At 34.8% G+C, this 27808-nt stretch overlaps 1 protein-coding gene across 13 annotated transcripts; it reads left to right on the plus strand.

Annotated features, from left to right (window-relative positions):
- On the plus strand, positions 1–27587 carry ZNF568 (zinc finger protein 568). Of its 13 annotated transcripts, none has more exons than XM_036885726.2 (8): positions 212–331; positions 1307–1377; positions 1632–1700; positions 4410–4802; positions 6403–6461; positions 14771–14897; positions 15146–15241; positions 22355–27580. In XM_036885726.2, exons 4-8 carry the CDS (start codon positions 4727–4729, stop codon positions 23932–23934), a joined length of 1938 nt encoding a protein of 645 aa, XP_036741621.2. In that variant the 5' UTR covers positions 212–331; positions 1307–1377; positions 1632–1700; positions 4410–4726; the 3' UTR covers positions 23935–27580. The 13 variants fall into 13 exon arrangements, with proteins under 13 accessions (XP_036741622.2, XP_036741630.1, XP_036741629.1 ...); XM_036885730.2 differs by having other exon boundaries at positions 235–328; XM_036885728.2 differs by lacking the exons at positions 212–331; positions 1632–1700 and adding an exon at positions 33–136.
- Positions 27588–27808: the final 221 nt, after the last annotated feature.

Here is a 27808-nt window from a genome sequence, read left to right on the forward strand (position 1 = left end):
GCGGGGCCTTCTGGGAGGTGTTGTACTCGAAGGCGGCAGCGGAGTGCTGGCTTGGCATTAACGGCGTCTGGCCCGAGCCTTATTGTGGGTCACCTTCATCAGGCCCAGAAGCTGGATGCGTATTCGGGCTTTTCCGGTAGGTGACGCTACCGCGTCCTCCCGTCTGTGCGTGGGGAGGGGCCTGAGCCGTTTTGGCAGCGGCAGTGCGCACGGCTGATGGGGCGGAGTCTCTAAGGAGGCCCAGCGTGCGTCGGGAGTAGTGGCAGTGCGGTCCTGGGGCTGGGAGTACATTCCTGAAGAATGATTGGAATTGTTGGAACAAGAAACTGTGGTGGGAGTTAGTGTGTGCGATGATGATGATGGTCCTGTGTATGTGATTGTGATGCATGTGTTTGTGTCATGGATGATATTTGTGATTGTGTATGAATATGATGACGTGTGGTGTGTCTGTCACGAAAGGTCTGTGGTGAGGTGTTTGACATGTATAGTGGTTCTGGTTTTACTTGAGTTGATTTCTGTGTAGTGTTTGTAAGTTACGGTAACTGAAAAATGTATCTATTTAATTTCAAGTGGACCTCCCTTCCCATTGGCCTCTCCATCTCAGTCTTCTTTGCTGCTTTTTTAACCCGGAAGTTTTTGGCTCTGTTCTGTTGCTTGACAGTTTTCTTTGGTGATCTTTTCCAGACAAATCATCTTAGCATCTTATGGCTTGATCTTAACGCTGCCTAACAAACCACCACTAAACTCAGTGGCAATGTAGCAAGCGTTTATTCTCACGTACAGCGAGAGGTTTGCAAGTTCTCTGTGTTCAGCTTACTTAGGCTAGGCTTGGCTAAGTGGCTGGGCTGCAAGATGGATCCAAATCTACTCTGTCTATGTTCCTTCTGCTGCTTAAAGTACGGTGGTTACCAGGACACGTTATCCTTGTGGGTCACCAGAGCACAAGACAGATCATACAAACACCCTTAAAACCCTGCCCCATAATGCATGATTACATTAGCCAAAGTAAGCTAATGGCTTAGTTTAGCATCATTTACACCCACAGTTGGAGGGCAAGACAGTTAATGGCAAAGACAGTAAATGTATAATTCTGTTGGAGAGGTGGTGAAGAATTGGAACCAGGATTCCAATCTACCACATTAAGAAACAAAGCATGCCTTTTTATCCTGAAATGCCTCTTAGTCCAGGTTCTCTTTTTGTCTGATAATATTGCTTTTCAGGTTTTGTTGTTATGAATATTTTCCAGGGATTTCATTTTCCAACCATTTCATTTCCAAAAATTTCCTTTTCTGTCTTTGTACTTGAGGCCTGTCTCTTGTAAAGACCATACTACTGGGCTCTTATCCCTTTTCTTCTGTTTGACTGCTATTTTAATGGGTGAGTTAGTTCATTTACATTTATTGTCATTGCTGATAAAAAATTGTTTTATTTTCTATTTATTATGTGCAGGGTATTTTTATTGTGCAGGTTTACTTTATCCCTTCTTCTCTCTATCCCTTCTTCTCTCTCCACTGCTTTGGTTTCTATTCTTATCCTTGAATTTTTAACATGAATACTTAGCAAAACCCAGATTTAAATAAGAGTAGAATACTTGAACTCCAACTTACCCACCCATTGCCTTTATGCTTTAGGCTGTCTCTTGTAAGGAGCATACTGCTGGGCTTTTTCCCTTTTATGCTGTCTGACTGTTATTTTAATAGGTGAGTTTAGCTCATTTACATTTATTGTGGTTGCTGATATAAATTTATTTTCTATTATGTACAGGTTTTTTATTATTGTGCAAGTTTACTTTTACTTTATCCCTTTTTCTGTCTCCACTGCTTTGATTTCTGTTCTTATCCTTGAATTTTTAACATGCATGCTTAACCCAGATTTAAATAAGAATTTAAAATATTGAACTCCAAACTACCCACTAGTTTCTATTTTGTTATTTTCTGATACATTTCTTTCTTCTAATTTTAAATGCCCCAAATCAGGAGTAGTAGTTCCTTTGTTCTCTCTCTCTTTTTTTTTAACTGGGTAAAATACAGATAACACATAACATAAAATTTACTCTTAATATTTGCACCCCCATGTTCCTTGCAACATTATTTAACAGTAGCCATGATAGGGAAACATCTATCCTTCAGTAGATAAATGGATAAAGAAAATGTGGTATATATATATAAAATGAAACATTTTTCAGCCTCAAGAAAGAAGGAAATCCTGCCATTTGTGATAACATGGCTGAATCTTGAGGACATTTTGCTTTGTGAAATAAGCCAGTTATAGGACAAATACTACATGATTCATCCATATGAGATATCTAAAATAGACTCAAAGAAGCAGAGACTAGAATGGTAGTTGCCAGGGGCTGGGGTAAGTGGGAAATTGGGAACTGTTGTATAATCAGTACAAAGTTTATGTTATGCAAGATGAGTAAGTGCTAGTACAACATAGTACCTATATTGACAATATAGTAGTATGCACCTTAAGATATGTTAAGAGAATAGGACACATTAAATATTCTTACCAAAAAAATCCATAAAACACAAAAGAACACAGTAAAATGTTTGGTGGTGATAGATATGTTTGATTATGCTCTTGGTAGCCATTAAATGTGTGCAATATCAATTACATCTCAATAAAGCTAAAAAGAAAAACCCAAAATTTTACCATCTTAACTCTTCTCAAGTGTACAGTTCAGTGGCATTGCATTCATATTGCTATGCTACTTCACCATCGTCCATTCATAGAACTCTTTCCACTTGCAAAACAGAAACTCTGTACCCTTTAAACAATAACTCCCCATTCCTTTTATCCCCCAGCCCCAGGTAACCACCATTCTACTTTCTGTCCCTATGGATTTGACTACTCTGTATACTCCATATAAGCTGGATCATACGGTGTTTGTCCTTTTTGTGACTCATTTATTTAGTATAATGTCCTCAAGTTACAACCAGGTTAAAGCTTGTGTCAGAATTTCCTTCCTTTTTAAGGCTGAATAATATTCCATTGTATGTATATATCATATTTTGTTTATCCATTCATCTGTCAATGGACACTTGAGTTGCTTTCATTTTTTGACTGTTGCAAATAATGCTGCTATAAACAGGTGTAAAAATACATGTTCCAGTCCCTGCTATTAGTACTTTTGGGTATATACCCAGAAGTGGAATTTCTGGATTATATGGTAGTTCTATTTTTAAATTTTTTGACAACCATACTGTTTTACATAGTGGCTGCACCACTTTATCAACGTATTTTTGAGTACTTGCTGTCAGTGGCAAAAACACATAAAAATTAATCCCTGTTTTATGGAGTTTGTATTTGGGGATGGGCAGGCAGTATGTATGATACATAAATTATATAGTGTGTTAGTGTTAATTGCCATGGCAGGGGGAGGAACTGTGTGTGGGATATTAGGAGTAAATCCCATGCATAGCACTTCTCAAAATATTATATTATTATAATTGAATGTTTTGTTTTATTATTCTCATATACAGGGCAGGGATTAGTCTACTCTCTTATGTATTATTTTTTTACCCTTAATTTAGTAAAGGTGCAAAGCAGATGTTAAATTCATATTTTTTAACTTCATATTCATATTATTTATTCACTCAATATCATTGTAACATGAGTGTAACTCATTTTAAATGAAGAATATGGGAATTCTAAATTGCAGCTCTTTTACCTCAATTGCTAAGATAGCTAGAAAATGGAATAGGTTCAGCTCTTCTAATCCAAATCTAATTTTGCTGCAAATCTGAGTGTTATCTGACTAAACTTTGTATCTTCCACTGCATTAGGCCTACACCTTTATGCTCACATAAGATATTTGAAGAGCAAATATTATGTGAACATCAATATTGTAGTCACTTTGTTTCTAGACTCTTGGTGTCTCTATTGAGAATGTGGTTCAACCTGGGTTACTGAGTCTGAGTTTTCCTTCAGACTCTGGCTGTGTCCATATACAGCATCTCTGATCAGTGACTCCAGGGAATGTGAATTGCCAGCAAGGAAGCTAATTTTTAAGGAGTGTATTAGTTATCTGTTATTGTGTAACAAATTACCTCAAAACTTAGTGGTTTAAGCAACAGTAAACATTTTCTCATAGTTTATGTGGGGAGTGACTTAGCTGGGTATTCTGGCTCTGATATCTCATGAAGTGCAGTTAAGATATCAGCAGGGCTGCAGTTATTAGAAGGCTATATGGGCTGGAGGATTTTTTTCCAAGATGGCTGGCATGTTGGTGTTAGCTACTGGCAGGAGCCTCTCCTTACAGCTGGTTGAGTGTCTTCATGGAATGATGCTGACTTCCCTCAAAGTGCATGATTCAAAAATGTGCAAGACAGATGCTCCATTATTTTTATGTCCTAACCTTGGAAATCCCACACTGTCATTTATGCAATGTCCTACTGATTATGCAGGTCAACTCTATTCACTGTGAGAGGGGTATACAAAAAGCATGAATACCAGAAGGCAATAATTGTTGGAGGCCATCTTGACTCCAGTGAGAAGACATCAAGTAAATTGGATTTATATCATAAGCCCACACAGCCCAGCTCCACAAAAGTAAGACAGATCTGTATTGAGATGCTTGAAGAGCAGGCATATTCCATGTGTCATGGAAGGAGACTTCCTGACCTGAGACCTCCCCCAGAGGCTTGAAAGTCCTGAGGAGTAGACCCTGGAATTGCCGGACCTGTAGCCTCTCTTAACCCTTCTGACCAGAGTCGAGGCATGAATGACATCTCATCCTTCAGAGATCATCAGTAGCTGTGTGACAGTGGAGCATTTGACCCAGATGTTGGAAAGGAGAGGTGAGATGACTCCGAGATGGACAGAATTTAGGGGAGAGAGGCTGTACATTTAGGGGAGAGAGGGGAGAGAAAGAGTAAAAAGTGTTAGGAAATACAATACTCCTACCAAGTAAGTTTACATGGGTATTACTGGCTGTGCAGAGTAGATAGGCATTTGTTTTTTATATTATTCACTTAACTATTGTTTGAGTTTTTAAAAATAAATGTTTTAAATGTAATTTCTATTTTTCTTAACTACATTTAGGTTTAAAAACAAAGAAACAAAAAATGTAAATGCATAACCATAAACAAAAGTTTCCTATTCCATCCTTGACCATCCTTTGTTCCCTCTCCTGACCACTTTGAACATTTTTTTTCTGTATATTCTGGTATTCAGCTCCACTTCTCTTATAACATCCTCATATTGCTAAGCTTGATTTCTCAGTTTTAGGTGTTCCTACTGATCTTTGACAATAGAGATGATTTATCTCTGTTTTCTACCTAACTTGTTGCTCTCACTGTACCCCCACCCCCACCCACTCTTCTCCTTGCTCTTCTTTCTAATATGGTGTTTTATCAGAGATTGAAGGTTGATCAAATGTCAGGATCTGTATTTGTTTTCTTATGGGTTTGTCAACAAGCCAAAAGTGCTTGTTGCTGTTTATGTATAAGGCAGAACTCCTGCTTCTGAGAGGCAAACAAAGGATGGAAATTGGGGCCTTGCGGGGGCAGGGGACACACCTTGTCTTTCAATATGACAACTTTCACTTAATTCTATTTTCTCTTCCTTGCATCAACACCACCTTACGTTCAGTCCTCTTTTTTTTCAACCTCACCCCAAACTCCTGCCTACAGAAATGCCTAGTGCCTCCATTCCTGAGCCTTTTAATGGTCTGCCATGGCTCCACACCCTATGTTAAACTCAGTTTTCTCTGGTTAAGTTGGATACCAGTCATCTGTCTGCTCTTTAGCATCCAGAACTCTGTTGACATCTCTTATCTGTTGAAGACTTCTATAATATTTGTCCTTCTGAGATTCAACTTTTTTTGCTCCTTTACTTTCATTTTGGTTGGGTTTGGGGGAGAGCAGAAATAAATATAAGTATTCAGTCTTCCATTTTTAATCTGAAGGCCCTGAATTTTTTTAGAGTGAAAAAAAATAATTTATTTTAAAATGTCATTAGAATCATAAATGCATTTTATTCATTTTATTCAATCATATGAATGTTCCCCAATGCCTATAACCTTTGACTAAAGTTTTTTTCAAATTCTTTACAGTGCTTCCTAAGTGATTTAACCTTAGATCTTTGTAGTATTTATTAGTATGTACTTCAGATAAATTGCCTATTAAGAATAAAATAGCATGATCCTAGGGAAATACTATATTATCAATAGATTCATTGGGCACCCATATTTAGTCCTCCAGAAATTTACATCAAATCCTACATAACTGAATTAGTCATCCATGTACCTTTCCGGGTCTCTGTAGCCTGGTGGCAGTTAAAATGTCTCAGTTCTCTGAGGATCACTACCCAAGATCTTATAGCTGTGTAGTACTGAAGACTTCTATATTCCCCTTTGTGGAGCTCTGAAGTAAATCTGATATATTTCTCTTCCCTCAGCTTGGCGTTCTCAGGACTCTGCTGTTTTTGAAGAAGAGGAGGATATGACCAGGTCTCTTGTACGTTTTAAGCATTTTTTGTTTCCTGCATTATTTTGCAATATAGTTGCAGTGGCTACCTTAACCTACCAGTACATTAGAAAAACTGAATTGATGAAAATTTAAGTGAGGAAAAATAGAGACGATCAGAACCAGGTAAAATTTGGGATATGGCTCTATAGAAACATGTCCACATGGAATTATTAAATTGAGTTCAAATTTGAATATGATCTGGAGAAGCAAAAGCAAATTGGGACACAAAGTTCATTCCATAATTTGCACTGTGTATGAGGAAAATGCTTATAGTAAAGGAAAGAAAAATTACTCATTGACACCTAGGCCAAAAAGAAATTTCAAAATCATTTCATAATTCTTATTTTAAACTCAGTTTTTAATGTCTGCCTTGGTCAAAGATCAAAAACTAAAATTATCTGGAAGAGTAAATGGAGCATGTCTTTCAAGTGATCCTACATATGTATTTTTTTCAGTTGAGAACTTTACAAGTTGAGCTGAAATGTATACTAATACTCTATAGCAAAATCTTTTAGTGCTGGTATTCATAGCTCTCTTATCTTTTTTTAATGTTCTCAGAAGATACAGTATTTTTCATCTTCTTATAAAATGACTGCTCTTGATTCATTTTTGTTTCCAACTCTGGAATCCCTCACAATCTATTTTAAATATTTGCCACTTCACTGTCACTTTTTCTTCAGCTCATGTTTCCCATCCTGAAACACACACACATTTCTTTTGGCCATATGATCATGTAGCTCATTCAGTTATTTGTCCTTTTGGCAGAGTGGTTCTCTGGACCCATACAGACTTGGGTTCAAATCTTGGCTCAGTAACTTACTAAGTGATTATAGGCAAGTTTCTTAATCTCTTTGGCCCCAGTTATGTCATTTGTAAATGGGGATAATAATAGTACTTACCCCACAGGAATGTTGAAAGGGTTAAGTGCACATAGTAAGTGCTCCACAAATGGTATTTTAGTAATAGTTGGCTATATAAATCTTTCCTACCTGAAAAGGTCTTTGTATGTGTATTCATTGACCTGCCTTTTTAGTTTAATATGTGAAACTTCAATATGATAAGGTAAAAGAGAAGATGCCTGATTGGGGCTTATGAAATTAATCCTTCTCGTCAGTGAAACTACATAAATGCTGTAATAAGGCAAAACTGGGAACAGTTTTTGTAATACATATAGCAGAAATATACTAACAATTCTTCAAAACCAATAATTAAGAAAATAGAAAATTGGGTGAAGAACATGAAAAAGCATTTGGAAGAAATGCAAGTGGCCAATAAGTATTGAAAAATAATGTCACAAGGAAACAGACCATTCAGATTTGCAGTTACTTTTTTTTAGGTGTATGAATTGGTGGGTAATGGCTATCTTTTTATGAGAAGATTTTGAATAACTATGCATTTTCTTTATTCTTAATTCACACATGCATTTTCTTTACAGAGTAAAAAGCTGGAAGTTAAGGAGCTGTGATAACAGGTCACTCTTTAGCTGTCAAAAAACTCGTAACAGTTCCTTTCAGATACGAGAGCCAGATGTTTCAGTTTGGACTATCAAATAGAAGTGGACTGCCTGTATTACTTGGCATGCAGTCCCAAAGTCATTCTAGAATATAGATTAAATAAATTCCATGGCAGCTTTTATTTCTATATGAATAGATTACACAGCAGCTAGAAAAATTCTCTACAACAAGTATGATAGTTTATTGAGTACTTTGTGCCAGGGGTCTTGCTTATTTCATGTAACCATTATCAGCAGCTTGTAAGGTAGATACTATTATTTTAATTTTTATGGAGAAGGGAAGTGAAGCACAGAGGTTAAGAAGCTTATATAACTTCATGCATCAAGTATATATAAGAAAGCCAGGATTCAAAACCATGCAGATGACTCTAGGACCATCTACAGTACTCCATGGTACTGTACAGATTGAAGCCAACACATGAGGCAAAATTGACAAATTTTGCCAACTGACCGTTTTATTTGTCTTTTGTTAATCCTTTTTTTACTTAAAATAAGGGAATTTAAGAATGCCTGCTTCCGCATTAAGATTTATACAGATTATCTTCTCCTAATCTGTCACTTATGTTATCATGTATCTTTTTTATATAGACACTTGAAGTTTGGATAGACACTGGAAGTTTGGATAGCACATATGTAGCATGATAAATATGTGCATACAATAAGAATTCAGTCAAAATTAATATACAGTATCAGTATTTAAGAGTTTTTTCTTTTATGAGTTGCCAGTTTTGGTCATTTCTAAGATATTTTTCCTAATATTAGGTTACAGAGGTAGTCTCTTCAAAGCTTCATTTTTTATATTTAGTCTTTAATCCAACAGGCATTTTATTTTGTAATGGCTTTTAGAAAAAGCAATCTGCTGATAATTCAATAAGAATTATTTTTGCATGTGGAAGACCAATTGTCATACTAAATAGGTCTTTTCTATGCCGTCTTTATCATATATACATGCCTTAATTGTTTCTAAGTTCTATTAGGTTTATCTATATCTGTCCGTGTGTGTGTGTTTTTACATTGTTTTATTTACTATAACTTCATAATAATCCTATTTGCTGGAGCAAGGATTTCCCTACTTTCCACCACACACGTTATTCTTATTTTTTCAAAAATTTCTTAGTTGCTTTGGGTCCTCTATGCTTGGATTTGAATTTTAGGATGAGTTTATCTAGTTCTAGGGAAAAAATTTCTGCTGGGATTTTAATTAAACTTGCAAAGAATTTATAGGCTAATTAGAGAAGAATTGAGTAAAATGGTTTTTCTATCTATCACAAAGATGTTTCAATTTAAGGGAACTCATGAATATAATTCACCATATTTAAAAAAATAATAACCAGCTTCATTCAGCTGCTAAATTTTTTTAAAACCAGAATTTGAGATTTTAAAAGGACTTATTAAAAGGAGCAAAAGGACACTTCCTTAACATATTTTAAAAAAATTATTCCTTACAATAAACTAAAAGCCAACACCATGCTTATTGGGGAAAATGAGACATTGCCACTAAAGTCAAAACATGACCAGATTGCCCATGCTACCACATTTATTTACTTTAATTCTATGTGTGTAGGCATATAGAAAAGAGAAAAAAATAAGAAGAAAAATTGGGAAGGTGCATACAAAGTTATGATATCTAGATGATACAATTATGTGTATGGGCAGCTGAAAAGAAATGAGAACTCAGCCCAGTATGCACACAGAATTAATATACAAAAATCAATAGCATCCTATATATAAACCACAAGCAACTCTAAAATAAAATGGAAGAAAGATGTTAAGAGTAGGGAAAAAAGACCCAAAGAAAGAAAAGTATCTGATTATATGGAAGGGGGAAAAAAAAACAAACTTTATAATAGTCCTGAGACCTAAAAAAGGATTTAAATACATTTTTAATATACACTTTTTTGGGTAAGGTCCTTCATTATTAAATCAATATAAATTCTTTTTGAATTAATCTTCATATTTATCTGAATCTCAATAAAGATTCTAAATATTTTTCTTAGAATAAAGCAAGTCTGTTCAAGCTGAGTATTAGAATACCTTTGAAAAAAAAATGTGTAAAATATCCAAGAAAAAGTATGAAAAATGTTCTGTATCATGTTCCAGGTTTTTAAAGGAATATGTAATATTTGTGTTTAAGAAAAAAAAACTTTTACAAAAATTGCCAGTCAGCACAGAACATCTTTATACCCTTATGTAAACTTTGTTATATTTTAAAAAGGTTTGTCCTTGATAGTATCTTAAAAATGAAGGTGAGGAAAGTGCTGTTATACCATCAAAAACTCTGGAAGCATTAGGCTTCTTGCCAGGGACAGAGGGTTCTTGGTTCTGTCTGACAGGAGGAAGAATAAAACTTAGTGAAAATCTGTGAATTTATGTTTTTTAAGGTTCTGCTACTTATGTGAAATTTAGAGTCAACATCTTAGGAAAATAGAGTCTTTATTATAAAGTACTGATTTATCATTTTATACAGTCAAAAACTAACCCATATTTACTTCTAGGTCTTCTGTTACTTGTTTTATAGTTTTGGTCAGGAATGAGAGATTTATACTCATTTACTAGAATTAGTGGAAAAGATATTTTAATGCTAGTGTAAAATTGTAACTTCTTTAATGATTTTTCACTGTATTTTCCTTGTGGTTGCTCTGAGGCTTATTGTATACATTTTAGCTTCTCAGAATCTTCTTCAGATTTATGCTAAGTTCCAGTAAGATATATAGAAATGATACTCTGATGGAGCTCTAGTCCCTCCTCCATTTTGTGCTACTATTATAGATATTATGCATTACTATAGTTGTTACTGCACTGAATGTTATTACATCTATTAAAGAACTTGAGAAGAGAGAGGAGAGCAAGTCTATATTTATAATGTTGTATTTTTATTCCTATTTACCATTTCTGGTTTTTGTCATTTGTTCATATGGATCGGAGTTACCATCTAGTATTGTTTGCCTTACTCCAATACAGCTTTGTTTTCAAGATTTTCCCTTTTGTATCTGGCTTTCAGCATTTTTATATATGTCTGGGTGTGGGCCTGTTGTGTTTATTTTATTTGGAGCTCATTTAGTTTCTTAGATTCAGAGATTTATGTTTTTCCTCAAATTTGGGAAGCGTTCAGTCATTATTTCTTCAGATGTTTTTCCTACACCTTTCTCTTTCTCTTCGCTTTCTAATACTCTAGCATGTATGCATGTTAGGTGCACTCGATGCCCCACATTTCTCTGAGGTTCTGTTTATTTTTCCCCATTCTTTTTTCCATTTAGTCATTTATGCAGTTTCTGTCAGCCCTTTTTCCAGTTTCCTAATTCAGATCTACTGTTGAGTCTATCCAGTGAATTTTTTTACTTTGGTTAATTTTTTCAATTTCATAATTTTTGATTGGCCCTCTTTTATAACTTTTATTTCTTTATTGATTTACAGAGAAATTGATTATTGTCTTTATTGAGACATTGTCATTATACCTTCCTTTCTTTAATCATGGTTTCCTTTAATTCTGTATCTATAAATGGGCTGCTTTGAAGTCTTAGTGTATTAAAACTGACAAATGAGCTCTCTCATAGGCAGTTTCTGTTGTCTACTTTTTTCCCAGTGTATGGATTTCCCTTTCCTGTTTCTTTGCCTGTTGTAATGTTTTTGTTAAAAACTGGACATTGAGGTTATATATTGTAAGATCCCTGGACACTGACTCTCTTCCCCCTCTTCTAAGACTTGTTTTTACTGTTGCTTACTCGTTTGTTTAATGACTTAACTAGATTATTTTAGTGAAGTCTGTTTCCCCTGTAGTGTGATACTTTCAGTGTCATGTCTCAGAGAGCATGGCCCTGGGCATGTATAAAGTCATTCTATGATAGCAGTGGTTTTAACGGGACTCTATGATTGTCCATGTCCTGGATCTCTATTTTAGGGGTTTTTTGCCTTGTTTGATGTCACATCTATTAACTGCCAATTGATTGCTCTGTTGTTTTTGACCATGACTGGGGCATAAATTGCTCCATCATACGATCCAGTTAATTTTCAGGCACAGGTATTTTTTGAGGCCAGTCTTTGAGGTTTCTTCTGACTTCTTTCTTTTTAGTTGTCTTTATCACTCATTCTCTCTGCAGATTGGCCTTTGCTTTATCTTGTTCTTATTTAAAAGGAGCTCCCCACCTCTGCTTAATTATTTACCACCAAAACCTCCTGTTTCCAAGTATGCCTTAAAAGTTTGAACTTTGTGCATTCTGTTTCAAATAAATCCATTTCCTTTTGGGAGAGCTTTTGAGTTCTTTGCACTTATGTACTGCATTTCCCCCTGGACAATTTTTGAGCTCTACTCTGGGCTCTTGGTGAGATAGTAGCCTGTGTTCCTCTTGATGTGCCTGTTTTGGTGTAGAACCTCTGCCCTTAAAGTGAATTGGGATAAAGGCAATTGGTGTTCCAATATTCTTGGCCTGCCACAACTTGGGTAGAGCTTCCACTAGACGAAAAGAGCCCCTGACTACTTGGCCACGCTCACTGGGAACTTAGCCTCTTCAGTTGAGTTGAATGGAATGAGAATGCTGAACATCTGCCCCTCCCAGTGAGATGCCATATCCCTTGACTGGTAGTTAAGAAAGGAAAAGCCCTATCTTCTTAGTCAGCCTACCCAAAATGGAACTTCTGTCAAGCTGAGAGGTAGCAGATTTGATTAAATACTATAGACTATTGCAGTGTTTACCAAGTTTTAGTAGATTTTCTTGAAAAAAAGTTTCTCCATTGCTGTATGCCCTTAGAACAATTTCTAGAAACTTAAAATTTAAAAATAAAAACCAAAAAAATTCCTTCAGTTATGTTTGTTTTATAGATCCATGGAGCACCTCATGCTCCTATCTTAGAAATAGAATGCCTCTCATAACTTTTTAAATTTTAACCATTCTATCTTGTATTGCATGTGCTTTTTATATCCCAAGTATGGATCATTGTATTTTATTATTTTTCAAGAAATAAGTAAATTTACCTGCTTTCTTAATTTAAGCTGGGCAAGTGTTCATCTTATTTATTATAATGGTCACGGTATCTTTTTCTGGATATGGACATGTGTGTGTGTGTGTGTGTGTGTATGTATTAAGATTTTTTTTAAGTGTAAAATCAATTTGTTTTTATATTTATCAAGTTTTACATAGTAGATAATTTGCTGCAAAGTTATTTTAATGATTATTCCCTCACTCTTCATGTAAAATCTTGACTATTAGATTTTGTACATTCATTTGACAAATTTGATTAATGACAATATTGGATAGTAACTGCAAAAAATAGTCTGTTTTTGTTCATACATTGATTAGTGAAATCATTGCACCAGAGGCCAGTTCTCTGCATCTGGTTTGGTCTTCAGTCTTCTTTCCCACTGCTTCATCAGACTTCTCTCTGCTTCTCCAAGTCAGGGTGATAGACCATCATCACTGCTTTTTAATTTTTTTGTCATGATGTTTCTCCCTTAGCTTCCCATCATTGATGATTTCACATGCTTTCAACCCAGCAAGAAAGGTTGTGAATGCAGGCCTATTTCCGTGTTCAGTTGTCTCATGAACTGAAGTATTTGTGGGACTCTGAGACTCTTCCTGCCAGCTTGAAGAAGTATAGTCTGTGGATAGGAACGTGGGTTCTGGGGCCGCCCTGCTTCAGCGGATTCACAGCTCTCCTGCATAGTAACTTTATGATCACAGCACGGTTACTCTTTACCCCGGTTTGCTTACCTTTTAAATGGGTGATAATAGGCTACTTTGTGGCCTAATTAGAGGGATTAAAAAGTTAATATATCTAAAGAAATTATAACAGTGCCTGCCAATTAATAAGTCCTCAATAGATGACAGTGATGATAATATTGATGGTGGTAGTGAGTGTATCATAGAGAGTTTCTCAGGAACATAATTGCAGTTCAGCTTTTGTTGATTTCCATTTGTATTTCCCATTTTGTCTATCTTATCTGTACTATTTCTTAAGTACATTTTCCCAAATGTGTGATGTATAGGTGTTTTTCTTTCTTAGAGCCTTTGTAGATGAAGATCTTCCCTTATTTTCATATTTGGAAATTAAATTTTTAAATGGGAAGGAAGAGTTTAGATATATGTGATCAAGTAACATTCTTTCTGAGAAATTTTCATTCATTTCTTGCCTCCTGTTACACCACTCTCATGGTTTTAATTCTAATCTTTTGATTATAAAGAAAACAAACGAGCAAACAAAAACCTGAGTCCTGCTTTAGTGCTTAACTGTTAATTCTGTCCTTGGCCCTTTACCCATCATATTATGTTCTCTACAACCACTATGTCCTTCAACTTTCTTTATACCTCTAACTGCATAGTGGACATCTTCATCTCAAAGTCCTATAGATATTTCAAATTTTGCCCAAATTTTCATATCTCTTCTCTTGCCTTTTGCCTAATTTTTTCCACCTCCCCCTTTTTCCATGTTCCCTTTCCTACTAGATCTCATGATCACTTGAGCAGGTTTTGAGCCAGTTACCTGTGACTCATGTCTGACTTACATCTCTGTCACAAACAAGTACATATCAATGACCACCATCTCCATTTTCCTGCATAAGAGAAGACAAATTCATAAGTTTACTGACCCAGTGATTAACATAATCTTACATGATATTTCTATTATGATTCCCCCCACCACCACAGTATAATACAAGATTAGGTAAATATGACAATAATAACAGTTTTTAATAAACTCTGATCCCTGGATACCAGCTAAATGAGTTCTTGCATGTTTTGACCACTGTGTCTAATTTTGGTGACTTCATATTAATTAGGACTGTGATTTACAGGAAACAGTGACATTTAAGGATGTGGCTGTGGACTTTACCCAGGAGGAATGGCAGCAAATGAAACCATCTCAGAGGAACTTGTACCGGGATGTGATGCTGGAGAACTATAGCAACCTAGTCACAGTGGGTAAGGGAAACTTTGTAATTTTACACAGAATTCCTTCCCATGTTTGAAATGCCAGATGAATCTAACTTTTCCTTTCTTCATGTGATTATATGTACTTATTTTCAAGGTAAAGGCTAATTACTTTGTCTCACTGTGAAAGTTCTCTGTCCTTATCTTTCATAAACCCTGAAGCCCCCAGGACTCAGTCCAAGATCAGGATAGTTGTATCCAGCATTAACATCCAAGTCTTTTTCTGTTTCTCATAATAGGCTATCAAGTCACTAAGCCAGATGTGATCTACAAGTTGGAGCAGGAAGAGGAGCCATGGGTGATAAAGGAAGAAGTGATTGGGAGGCATTGTCCAGGTGAATAAGTGAAAAGGCAGCTCTGAATGACAAAACCACATGACGGTTGTTCAGGGGGATTGATACATTTGACATTTTACAAGATTTCTTAAAAGCCCTAGTCTTCTAGAATGACAAATGGTATGAATGGATGGAATATTGTTAGGTGTCCAGATGCTTCTTCATATACTGGAGCTATCTTCCTCTTTCAAATTTTAGAGGGCCAGTAGCCACATCTGATATCAGGATTCCAACACTTGCTAATTCATTTACAGCCTTACCTTCAGGGTTATTGTCCCTCTCTATGAGTGTGAAACTCTCTTTCCTTTGTGTTTTATTTTCCTATGCATTATTTCATAGATGTGTAGAATTTTTAAAACATATTTTTTCACTCTTAAGTTCTTTCTGATTTCTTTCCAATTTCAAAAGCCTCAAACGTGTTTTGTATTCACACTTTAAATTGTACTTGACAACCTTTGCAATACCACGCAGCTTTAAAAGTTTCTGGCTTAGAAATTGGTGCCTCACTGCTTCCACCTTCCATTTTTTCAGTTTTTTGAAAATATAACATGTGCACTTCGTTAAAAAGTATAAATAGTCCAAAAGATACATTGAAAATTGAGTGTCTGTCTTATCCTTGACAGGCAGGCAGTCCCATTCTTTCCCAGTTTCATACACTTCTTTTTCAGGGTTTTCCTGGCTATTCTTGATCGTTATTTTACCATATGAAGTTTAGTTTGAACTCTAATTCCAGAAAAAACCTGTTGGAATTTTTATTGGGGATATTTTATATATAAATTAACTTTCAGAAATTTGACATCTTTATAATGTTGAGGTTTTCCTATCCCAGAGCATGCGGTGTCTTTGTTTAGATCTGCCTACTTGTATGTCCTTTATAAATGCTTTCCAAATTTTCCCTTTATATTTTTGTCCTTTCCTTATTAAGTTTATACCTAAATAAAAGAGAAAAAAGTCAGTGCTATGCGAATTAGAAAGAAACCTATAAAACCATCTTGATTTTAAGATGATAAGATTGTATCCCTTGGGGAGCACAAAATAATCAACTGAAAAAGTGCAACAAATAAACAGAATCCAGTGATTTGGTAGGACATCAGTTAACAAAAATCAGTAGATTTCATATATACTTGAACAACCAAGTAGAAGATAAAGAGGAAAGGAAACCATACTTACAGTCAAAACAATAAAATACTACTCTGGGCATGGGCCCATACTTACAGTCAAAACAATAAAATACTACTCTGGGCATGGGCATGTGACAGTGTACAAAACAGAATCCTGCCCTCGTGGAGCTTAAAATTTAGTAGGAACTAGAGCCCATGCAGTTTTGCACGTAGGAAAATATATTTTCTTTAACCTTTGTATTTGGTTCATAGTTGGCTATGTATAAAATTCTTTAAGCCATACTTTCTTTCTGAGAGGTTTTGTAGATAGTTCCTTGAAAATTTGAGATAATCCTCCCCTGTATCCTAGCTTCAAATGTTTCTTGGAAAAATCTGAAGCCCAGTTGTTTCTCCTTCTAGGTAACTTGATTTGTTTGCCTTGGATGCCCATAGGTTTCTTTTCTTTAAAGTTTTAGAACTTTTTGAGGCCTATTGATCAGTCAGTACAAGTTCCCTTCGATTGTATATTCATGTTTTTTTGGTTCTTGTAGCATCATTGTATCAATCTGATCTTGGTTCCTTTCACAGTTATCATTACTCATCTTTGAATGAGGTTATTTCTTGCTGAACTCACCATATATGGGAGAGTGTTAAAGATTGTCCAGAAAAATATTCTGAGCTAATAGGAAGCCTTTGTTACTCATATTGGCTTCCTTTATCCTAGAAGGTTCTGTGTTGAGAGTTGGTTTGCCCTTTACTTCTCTCTAAACAGAGATGATCAGTTCCATGCTTCCTTTAGCACTCAGTATCTCTTCTACAGTCCTATGCCAACAGACTGCTTACATAAGAATAATGACTATTTGTAGCTCCTTGTTTCCTCTACCTTCTCTGCCTTTTGAGAGGGCCAGTTGAAGACCATTATGTTCCTGCCACTAGTCTCAACATGTCTGGATCCCAATGTTGCAAAAGATGACTCATTCTGTCTATAGGGCATGCCTTCAGTTTTGGAGAACTCTGTTCACTGTGCTTTCTTTCTGAGATAAGAACCAACAGCCACTGTATTTAGGTTTCTTCCCTGTCTGGTCCAAACTATCCTCTGGTCTTTCCTTACATTCTGGAACTTAAGTTTAACTGCCTTTGAGGTTCATTAAAGGTGTATTTTCTTTTTTGTTTCTTCATGTTTGCAGAGAGTTGAGAAGACAGATGTTTAATTTGACCATATGGAAACAGGAAGTCCTCTATGCTATATTTGATCCCATGAATTACCCTCCTTGGAAGTGGTTTTATTTGCTTCTCTCTAAGAGATTCTGATTTCTCCTGAGTTCCTGTTTATTGTTTATTTCTTCTTTATGAGATGTCTCTTACATGATATTTCTCCAGCCTTCACTGGACATTTCCCAAAACAGTTCTAAATCATACATAGAAACTCCTTCTTCCTTTATGAACCTTCATAATACAGGTGCATTCCTGCCTTTAAATCAGTACTTAACTCCAGAAATGACAACATTGTAATATGTATCTTTAATGTTTCCAGTATTAGGAAAGTCTTCACATCTTTGTTTTTAACTGTGAGTGTTCTTAGCTGTCCTGGTTCTAGCAGTTATGTAACTTTGGGCTCACTTTCCAAATAAATGGTCCTCAACACTTTCCCGCTATCACAGATCTCCCTCATCTCTGAGATAGCTTTCTACTTTATATCTACCAGAATGATTTGGAGTCTGAAAATACATTGTCTTATATGTGTTTTCACACTTTGATGCCTGATACTTAGGAAGTCTGTGTCTTATCGTTCATGTAAATGATTATGAATTGATTAATGTAGAGCTATATTTGGGGAGATTTTTCTTACTGCTTTTGTTGTTTTAAAACATTTACTTGTAGACCTTCAAAATAACTGCAGAGGAATTCTTGTTAGACTGTAAAGACAGGGCAGAGCTACATGAAATATTGTTGAAATCTTAAATTGCATGTGAAGCATTTATTCAGTAAATGAGTGAATCAGAAAATACCTTAAAAGTTTTAGGAAAAGAAAGGGCTATAGATGGAGTGACAAGATTAAGAAGTTTTTTCTTTTTTTTAAGAGAGCTTGGCATTAAAGGCATTTCCCTGTAAGATTTGTAGATTCTTAAGAGTTACTAAAAATGAGAAGAACAACATACAAAGAAAAACAAAACATGGAAGTTTGGAGAGTAAAATTAGCATAACATGTTTGTGAGGTAAAATTAGAAACAGCCTGATTAGAGTCAGGAAGACTGTGGGATTACTGAAATGGAGGCTGTGTTATCTAGTGTGAAGTCAGAGTTCTGAATTTTACCAGCATTCCTGCCCTCTTTTATATTTTTTAAATTTTACTAGCAATTTTGTTAATTTTTTTCCCCTTTTTTTTATCAGTGAAACTATAGTTTTGCCTTGAGCATGTTGCCAGAAATGTTATAATGGTCAGTTATAAGCTGGGACTTAAAAAATAACTGAATATAAAGGTTAGAAGATGTCCAATTATCTGAATTGAATTTTGAATTTCCCACAGTTGATAGAACTCCAGGAAACATGGAAAACCAGTGTAGAGCTAATAATGTAAAGAATGTTATCATTTTGTGTGATGGTATGTCACTTATGAAGAGAGAACAAAAGCAAAACACAACAATTTGCTGGTAAGGACAGTTTCAGTGCTTATAGGTGAACATAGGATAAAGTGACAGAACCTGCTCTTAGAACACTGCAGTGAATCAGATCTTCAGTTGGCTTGCCTTCTGTTCTTTTTCATTGGATACTTACAAGCCTTGTTCTTTAAGCACATATGAGAATGAATTGCAATTAAGACAGAAAGTTGGACCTGTCTCCATAGATTTGGTAGTTTGCTTCCTCATGGTGTTGTATAACATCTTCCTTATCCTGTTTCTCCTGTAATCTGGCTTTATTATATTCAAGTTCAATTCTTTCGCAATGATACTTAATAATGGTGCTGTGTACATCTTATTGTATCTTACCCGGTCAATTTCTTCCACTTTTAGAAAATATTGATGTTGATCAGTAGATTTCATATATTATGAATTAGAATCCATGTATTTTAAAGATACTTATCAATATAATTTAAGAATACTTCCACACAAAGGTTTTACCAGCCATTGGTGGTCCTTGCCTAGATCTGTTATTCTATTAAAGGCTCCTTCTGCTAATTTTTTTTAGCTGAACTTCTTCTATAAAGAAGAAATCTTTCTTCAACTTTTTGATTACTTCATAAATATGGTTTTTACAGGCCAGGAAAGAGAAGTACTTGGCTCAATCCCTTCAAAAACCTTTAGAAAAAGTATTGGTGCCCTAGCAATCTCCAGTTTGCCACATTAAAACATTAAAAATTTATATAATTTGAGCATCAAAATAAGTAATATAGTATTTAGTGTGTATAAATAATATATGTGAAAAACATTATTAATAAATATAATTTAAAGTAAATTTACTTCAAATTACATTTATTTAGGTCTGACAACCAAAAATGTCATCAGACCTTCCAGACATTACCAAATTTCCGTTGGGGGAGGAAAACTCCTCTGTCTCCCTGAAGAATTTTTGATGCATTTTGAGTAGGAGATGTAGAATGGTTGAATTAGAATCTACAAGTTTTCTGTGGAGTCCCAAAGGCCAGTTCTATGGGCCTTTTATTTATAACCTTCACATCTCCTACCTGGTGGTACATGCCAGCATTCATGAGGCTAAACAATTAGAAAGGGGTTGGAGGTCTCTCTGTCCAATATATAAATGTTGACATAATTCCTAGTTTTTCAGTATGAGATTTTTCCTCTGTATCTATTTCACTTGTTTTCTTATATATCTATTCATTGCAAATAACAGCCATACCAATATTACTAATAAAAAGTCTACTGAATGTAGTTTTAAGATTTTTTTCTGCGTGTGTGTTTTTTCTCCCTTAGGATATAGCCAAACTACTATGTTTAAAGTCGCTTGATGTAATTCTTCTTACAGGAGTTGTTTTGGCTTTTATCCCCTCCTTTTTTGATTTAATTTTTACTTTTTTCATTAGATAAAACATTTCCATGATTCCAATGTCAAAACTATAAAACAAGTCAGAGATGTCATGCTTCCATTCAGGAGATATAAGTGAAAAAGTCAGTGTGCAGAATAACACTTAGTGTATGCTACTTTTTTTGTAAAGGAAGGTGGGAGGGATGCCAATGTGTGCATATATGTACATTATTTTTAAGAATATAAGAATAATCCAAAAATTAATAAAAATGCTTACCTGTAGGACAAAGAAGGAATCTGTTTCAGGGACAGTGTGGAAGCTAGACTTCTCTGGATTATGACAAGTGTGGAAGCTAGACTTCTCTGGATTATGACACTGTTTGGTAATTTTCCAATTTTTATCAACTTGATATTAATGAAATATGAAGTTTAGTACTCTTACCACCACCACCACTACTACTACTTTCTTTTTTTCTCTGAATATAAATATATAACAACTTTTGCCTAAATCAGTTTTCACTGCTTACTTTATTCTGACTGTTGATGTATCATTACTACTGAGCTAAGAAATGACTATTACATATCCTTACATAAATTTTGTCATTCCTAGAGTTCCTACTTGTCCAGTTTTTCTGTTTGCTTTGTTTTCTCTATATTTTTAATTTTTATGAGACTCTCAAAATGTATAAATAAGGGACCCATAAGAATCATTACCTTATTTTACAAGATATTCTAAAAATCTTGTAGCTAAGTCTAGTCTCTATGGTTCATTTTCTCCATAAAGTAAGCCTGCCTTTTCTTGGCTCAGGTGGTAGATACATGGCCATGTCCCATGTGGATTGGGGGAGTGGGAGATGGTGTATTGGTCGAAGTTCAGTTACAGAGAAAAAAAATACACTAGCTGCTGCTAATTTAAGAAGTAATGTATTTATATGAAGGTATTAAATGTTCTACAGAATCCTTGGGAGGACTAAAGGACCAACTATAGGGTAAGCTTTTAGGAATGAGTCTCAAAGCCATACCACAGAAGTGAGCTGCTAGGTGAGTTCCTTTTCCCCTTATGATCAAGAAATTGCTTCTGGTTGAACCAGGAAAATGTGAGTTCCAGAAACCTGCTGCTTCTGTTTTAGTATCAAAAGCAAAATGCCCACTTTCTTTCCTCTAATTAATTTCTGAATTAAAATGTTACATGGTGAATCTAGCTAACACCCAAAATCCTACATACCAGTATGTCTAGGAAGTAAAGTTTTTACTCTTTCACTCTTTGCAGGATGGAAAAACATATTAGGAGGTTGGAGCAGATGTTACCTAAGCATATCCATAATACCTGCCTCAGAGAATACAACTACTTATTCAGACTTTCAATTAGTATTCTTTTCAGCCCCAATCTTATCCCTATCTTTTGAGTACCTGAATCCTCTATATTTTTTAGCTTTTTTAATGTTTTGTGGAAAAATTGCTTTGTTGCTTTATATTTGCATTTTCATAGTACTTTATTAGCCCTGCTTTCAGTTAACAGTTTCCTATATGCCTTTTGTCTTCCAGTATTTTGTTGAATTCTCCTGTTCACTGTTTTTATACACTATTTCCTTTGTTCTTGTGGATATGACCCTTTATTCTTTTACTGTCATTTTAGTGGAATTTTAGGGAGAAGGAGAAATAAAAATATACATTCAATCCCTGTGTTTAACCACAAATGCTAATTTTATACTCTTGCCATTTGACACCCTTTCCAGTCATTTATATGTTTGCTTTTCCTCTTAATCATTCTATTACTGATTTCTATATCATATCAATACACATTCAAAGTCAAAGCTACTTGGGCCTATAGATGTCAGTTTTGTATCCATAATATTTTTCAACAAGAATTATAGGACTTAGGAATTAGGGACACTTGCACTTTGGATGTTTTTTTCATTTTGAGTAGTTAGAGCAAACAAAAGACCAACCCCACATTAGCAAATTTCTGAAATGTTACTAATAGTAGAGGCAGAAAAATTCAAAAGTAATAATTTTTGGTCCTCCATTTTAGAAGTTTGGGAAGTTGATGAACAGATCAAGAAGAAACAGGAAACACTTATGAGGAAAGTCACATCCATCTCCAAGAAAACTCTGATTAAGGAAAATGTTATTGAATGTAAAAAAGTTAACAAAATACTTCCTCTGATGTCAGACATTGTTACTTCAAGACAGAGCTTCTATGAATGTGACTCAATTGATAAGGGTTTGGAACACAATTTAAACTTGCTTAGTTATGAGAAGGGCTGTGTAAGAGAGAAAAATGAATGTAGTAAGTATGGGAAACTATTTTACCATTGTTCATCCCATGTTATAACTCCCTTTAAGTGTAATCAGTGTGGACAAGACTTCAGTCATAAATTTGACCTCATCAGACACGAAAGAATTCATGCTGGAGAAAAACCCTATGACTGTAAGGAATGTGGAAAAGCCTTCAGCAGGAAGGAAAATCTTATCACCCATCAAAAAATTCATACTGGGGAAAAACCATATAAGTGTAATGAATGTGGAAAAGCTTTCATTCAGATGTCAAACCTTATTAGACACCAGAGAATTCATACAGGGGAGAAACCTTATGCATGTAAGGATTGTTGGAAAGCCTTCAGTCAGAAATCAAATCTCATTGAACATGAGAGAATTCATACTGGAGAAAAACCCTATGAATGTAAGGAATGTGGAAAATCCTTCAGCCAGAAGCAAAATCTTATTGAGCATGAGAAAATTCATACTGGGGAGAAACCTTATGCTTGTAATGAATGTGGTAGAGCATTTTCTCGGATGTCTTCTGTTACTCTACACATGAGAAGTCACACGGGGGAGAAACCCTATAAATGTAATAAATGTGGGAAAGCCTTCTCTCAGTGCTCAGTATTTATTATACATATGAGAAGTCATACTGGTGAGAAACCCTATGTATGTAGTGAATGTGGGAAAGCATTTTCTCAAAGTTCATCCCTTACTGTACATATGAGAAATCATACAGCTGAGAAACCCTATGAATGTAATGAATGTGGAAAAGCCTTCAGCCGGAAAGAGAATCTCATTACACATCAGAAAATTCATACTGGAGAAAAACCTTATGAATGTAATGAATGTGGGAAAGCTTTTATTCAGATGTCAAACCTCATTCGACACCAAAGAATTCATACTGGTGAGAAACCCTATGCATGTACAGTATGTGGGAAAGCCTTTAGTCAGAAGTCAAATCTCACTGAACATGAGAAAATTCACACTGGAGAGAAACCCTATCATTGTAATCAATGTGGAAAAGCTTTCAGTCAGAGACAAAATCTCCTTGAGCATGAAAAAATTCATACTGGAGAGAAACCTTTCAGGTGTAATGAATGTGGTAAAGCCTTCTCTCGAATCTCATCCCTTACTCTTCATGTGAGAAGTCATACAGGGGAGAAACCCTATGAATGTAATAAATGTGGAAAAGCCTTCTCTCAATGCTCATTACTTATTATACATATGAGAAGTCATACTGGTGAGAAACCCTTTGAATGTAATGAATGTGGGAAATCCTTTTCTCAAAGAGCATCTCTTTCTGTGCATAAGAGAGGCCATACAGGTGAGAAACGCCAAGTGTACTAAATGAGGAAAGGTCTTCCCTTAAATTCAGCTCACACTTTTGAAATATCTCGGTATAAACTAAAAAAAAAATGAGATCTTTATGGAAAAATTGTAAAGCTTTATTGAAGGGCAAAGGACTTGACTAAATGGCGAGAAATACCATGTTCATGGATGGAAAAATCCAATAAAAATTTCAGTTCTCCAAGAATTAATCTACAGACCGAATATTGTTCCAAATATCTAACAGGAATTTCACAGTGTCTTTAGAAGATGATTCTAAAATTCATGTGAAGTGGAAGTCTGTGAATTGCTGAAACAATGTTGAAAAAGAACAGAGAGGGCACACCTACCAAATATTACAAATATTATAAAGTTATGGTCATTAGTATGATATTAGTGCATGAATAGGTAAGTAAACAGATTTTACAGAACAGAATGCCTAGAGAAAAAAACTGAGTATACGAGAACTTGGTGTATATTACATATGACATGAATCGGTAGGGAAATTATGGCCTAGTGAACAAAAGTTGTTGAAGTATTTGTTCATATTAGGTAAAATAAAATCATATATACAACCTTACAACATATAAAGAAACAGAATTCCAAATGATTAGAACACTGGAATGTGAAAAGCCAATCTCCGAAGTTCTTGGAAGAAATACATGATATGTCTATGACTTTGAGGCAGGGAAGCATTTTTCATAAGACAAAAGAACCCTGTAGTTCACTTCTGGATATGCATCCTAAAGAAACTCACAAATTGCATAAGAAATATATTTACTTGAACTGAAAAGGATTTAAATAACAATGGAGTAATGGATAGATAAAATGTGATGTTCAAATAATGAAATAATATACAGCAGTTAAAAGCAAAGGACTAGATCTGTATTGAATTTTGTAACATGGGTAGTTATCTAAAACAACGAGGGAAAATTAGATGCAGATGAAATATTGTATGATGAGATTATAAATTGGAATGAAATCAAGGAACTGAGCTATGTTTTTATTATTGAAATATGTGTGTATGTAAAATGATTTAAAATGGACTAGAAAAATACATACCAATTATTGTTAGTGTCATCTCTGGCAGGAGATTAGGATTAAGGGTGTTGTTCAAAGGTGGCTTTTAGCTTTACTTGGAACTTTATGCCTTAGGAAGACATTGATAGTATGTAAAATAAATCTTAAAAGTTAATGATATATGATAGTAATATGGATGTCTTAGTAGTGTTTTGTAGATATTTCTCAGAATTTATGGGTTAGGGGAAGCCTATGCTCATAGAAAACAATGTTATAATGGATTCCTATGGTCTATTAGATGCTGAACTATTTTATCAAAAGCATTCTAGAAAATTAGTGATAGTACTATTTACTATATAATGTATAATATGAAATTAGCATATTTTATCAGCCTTATGCTTTTTGAAAACATTTTTGCATTTCTGAAATTGGGATTCATCTTTCAACCAGTTATGTCTTAGAATCAAGTAAATATATAATTATTTATAAAAAATTTAAAAACCAGGTGGCAGTGTATCAAATCAAATGTGACTTGTACTATTTTAGGGCATCATGGTCAACTAATGATCCCTCTTATTCAGTGTGTTTTGCATTATTTGACAATGGATTGGACTCACAGTTAATAATTAGTAATATGTTTAGAGTCATTGTGGAGAGAATAAGATTTTCCTGAGAAATTGATTCTGCAACTAGTTTTTTTATGCTGTAAGTTTCTATACAGCCAGCATAGCCAATATAATTTTTAATTAGTATAGTATTTTCAAATGAGACAGTGCTTTCTTTTCATGAGGTGGCCATAAGCAATTGTGTTAAATTGCTTCACTCGACCTACAAGTCATTTTATTCCTTCCACAACCGTTGATTTATACAATCTGTCTAGTTTTGGTTGGAAGTGGTAGTGGTGGTCTGAGCAGTAATAATGGTTCCCTAATATAACAATACATGAACCAACTCAAGGTAATTTTTTATCATGCTGCCTCTAAATATTGCTTGATGTACAGAAAACCATTAGTGCCTTTTAAGAAAGAAGGTTAGGATTAGGGTTATTGATTAGAAGGGAACTTTAACCTTTAATGTTTTGATATCAACTGTATTTGAATCTAATTTCACAAAACTAATCTTTCAGACTAAAGTACAAGCATGACTATCAATTTTCACTTTTATTAGCTATTTTTGAAAGTTAACTGACATAATTTGAAATTGCAGGGATTGATTTTTATGAAAATAACAATTTACCAATACTTGAATATCTAAATGAGTATTAACATTTCATAGTCTCTTCTTGAATAAGTTTTATACTAAGTCCAGTTTCACAAGCACACCTAATTTTTATAGACCTCTTTTTAAAAAATAGTTTTCACAGTTCATGTGTTATCTATACAAGAAAATCTGGGTAAAGATTTTTAGTTGCAGGACATTGTGAGGGGTTTTTTGGTCTAAACTAATTTTCTAAAATTGAAGTTTAACTTATATGAAGTATCATTAGTTTCAGGTGTATATCATAGCGATTCAACATTTTCATATTAAGAAATGACCCCCCAGGTAATTCTAGTTACCACCTGCCACCATAAAAAGTTATTACAATATTATTGACTATATTCCTTGTGCTGTACATTACATCCTGATGATTCATAACTGAATTTTATACTTCTTAATACCCTTTACCTATATTACCCACCCTCCATCTTCTCCTGGCTCTGGTAACAACCTTTTTCTCTATATGTATGTACCTGTTTATGTTCTGTTTGGTTTGTTTAGATTCCTCTTGTAAGTGAAATCATATGGTATTTGCCTTTTTTTAATTGAAGTATAGTTGATATACAATCATATTGGTTTTAAGTATACAACACAGTAGTTCAGTAGTTACCCACATTATTCATTCCTCACCCCAACTAGTGCAGTTACTGCCTGTCAACATAGGAAGATGTTACAGATACATTGCCTATATTCTCCACGCTGTACTACAATGACCGTGAACAACTTATATTGTGATTGATAATTTCCGTGCTCCTTTGTCGCCCTCACCCTCCCCACCCACACACCTACCTCAAACCCTCCCCCATGGTAACCACCAGTCACTTCTCAGTGTCTATGAGCTGTATGATTCTCATTTTTTGTTTTGTTTTTAGATTCCCTTAATAAGTTAAATCATACAGTATTTGTCATTCTCCACCTGGCTTATTTCACTAAGCATAATACCCTCTAGGTCCATCCATGTTGTCACAAGTGCCAGGATTTCTTTTTTACAGCTGAATAATATTCCATTGCTTATATGTACCACATCTTCCTTATCTGCTCATCTATTGATGTATGCTTTTGATTGCTTCCATATCTTGGCTCTTGTAAATAATTCAATAAACATGGACGCATATATATTTTTGCATCAAGGGTTTTTTTGGTTGAGTAAATTTCTAGAAGTGGAGTTACTGGTTGTATGGTATTTCTATTTTTAGCTTTTTGAGGAACTTCCACACCCCTTTCCACAGCAGTTGCACTAATTTACATTCCCATCAACAGTGTAGGAGGATTCCCTTTTCTCCACAGTTTAGCCAACACATTTCTTTTCTTCTGGACAGTGGCCATTTTAATTGGTATAAGGTGATATCTCATTGTGGTTCTGATTCCCATTTCCCTAATGATTAGTGACATGGAGCATCTTTACATATGCTAGTTGGCCATTCAAATTTCTCCTTTGGAGAAATGACTTTTCAGGTCCGCCCATTTTTTAAATTTGAATGTTTATTTATTTTGGCGTTGAGGCAAAGGAGTTCTTTATATATTTTGTATGTTAACCCATTATTGAATGAATCATTTACAAATATATTCTCCCATACTCTAGGTTTCCTTTTTGTTCTGCTGATGGTGTCCTTTGCCG

Source organism: Manis pentadactyla, chromosome 15, assembly GCF_030020395.1.
Source record: "Manis pentadactyla isolate mManPen7 chromosome 15, mManPen7.hap1, whole genome shotgun sequence".
NCBI lineage: Eukaryota > Metazoa > Chordata > Mammalia > Pholidota > Manidae > Manis > Manis pentadactyla.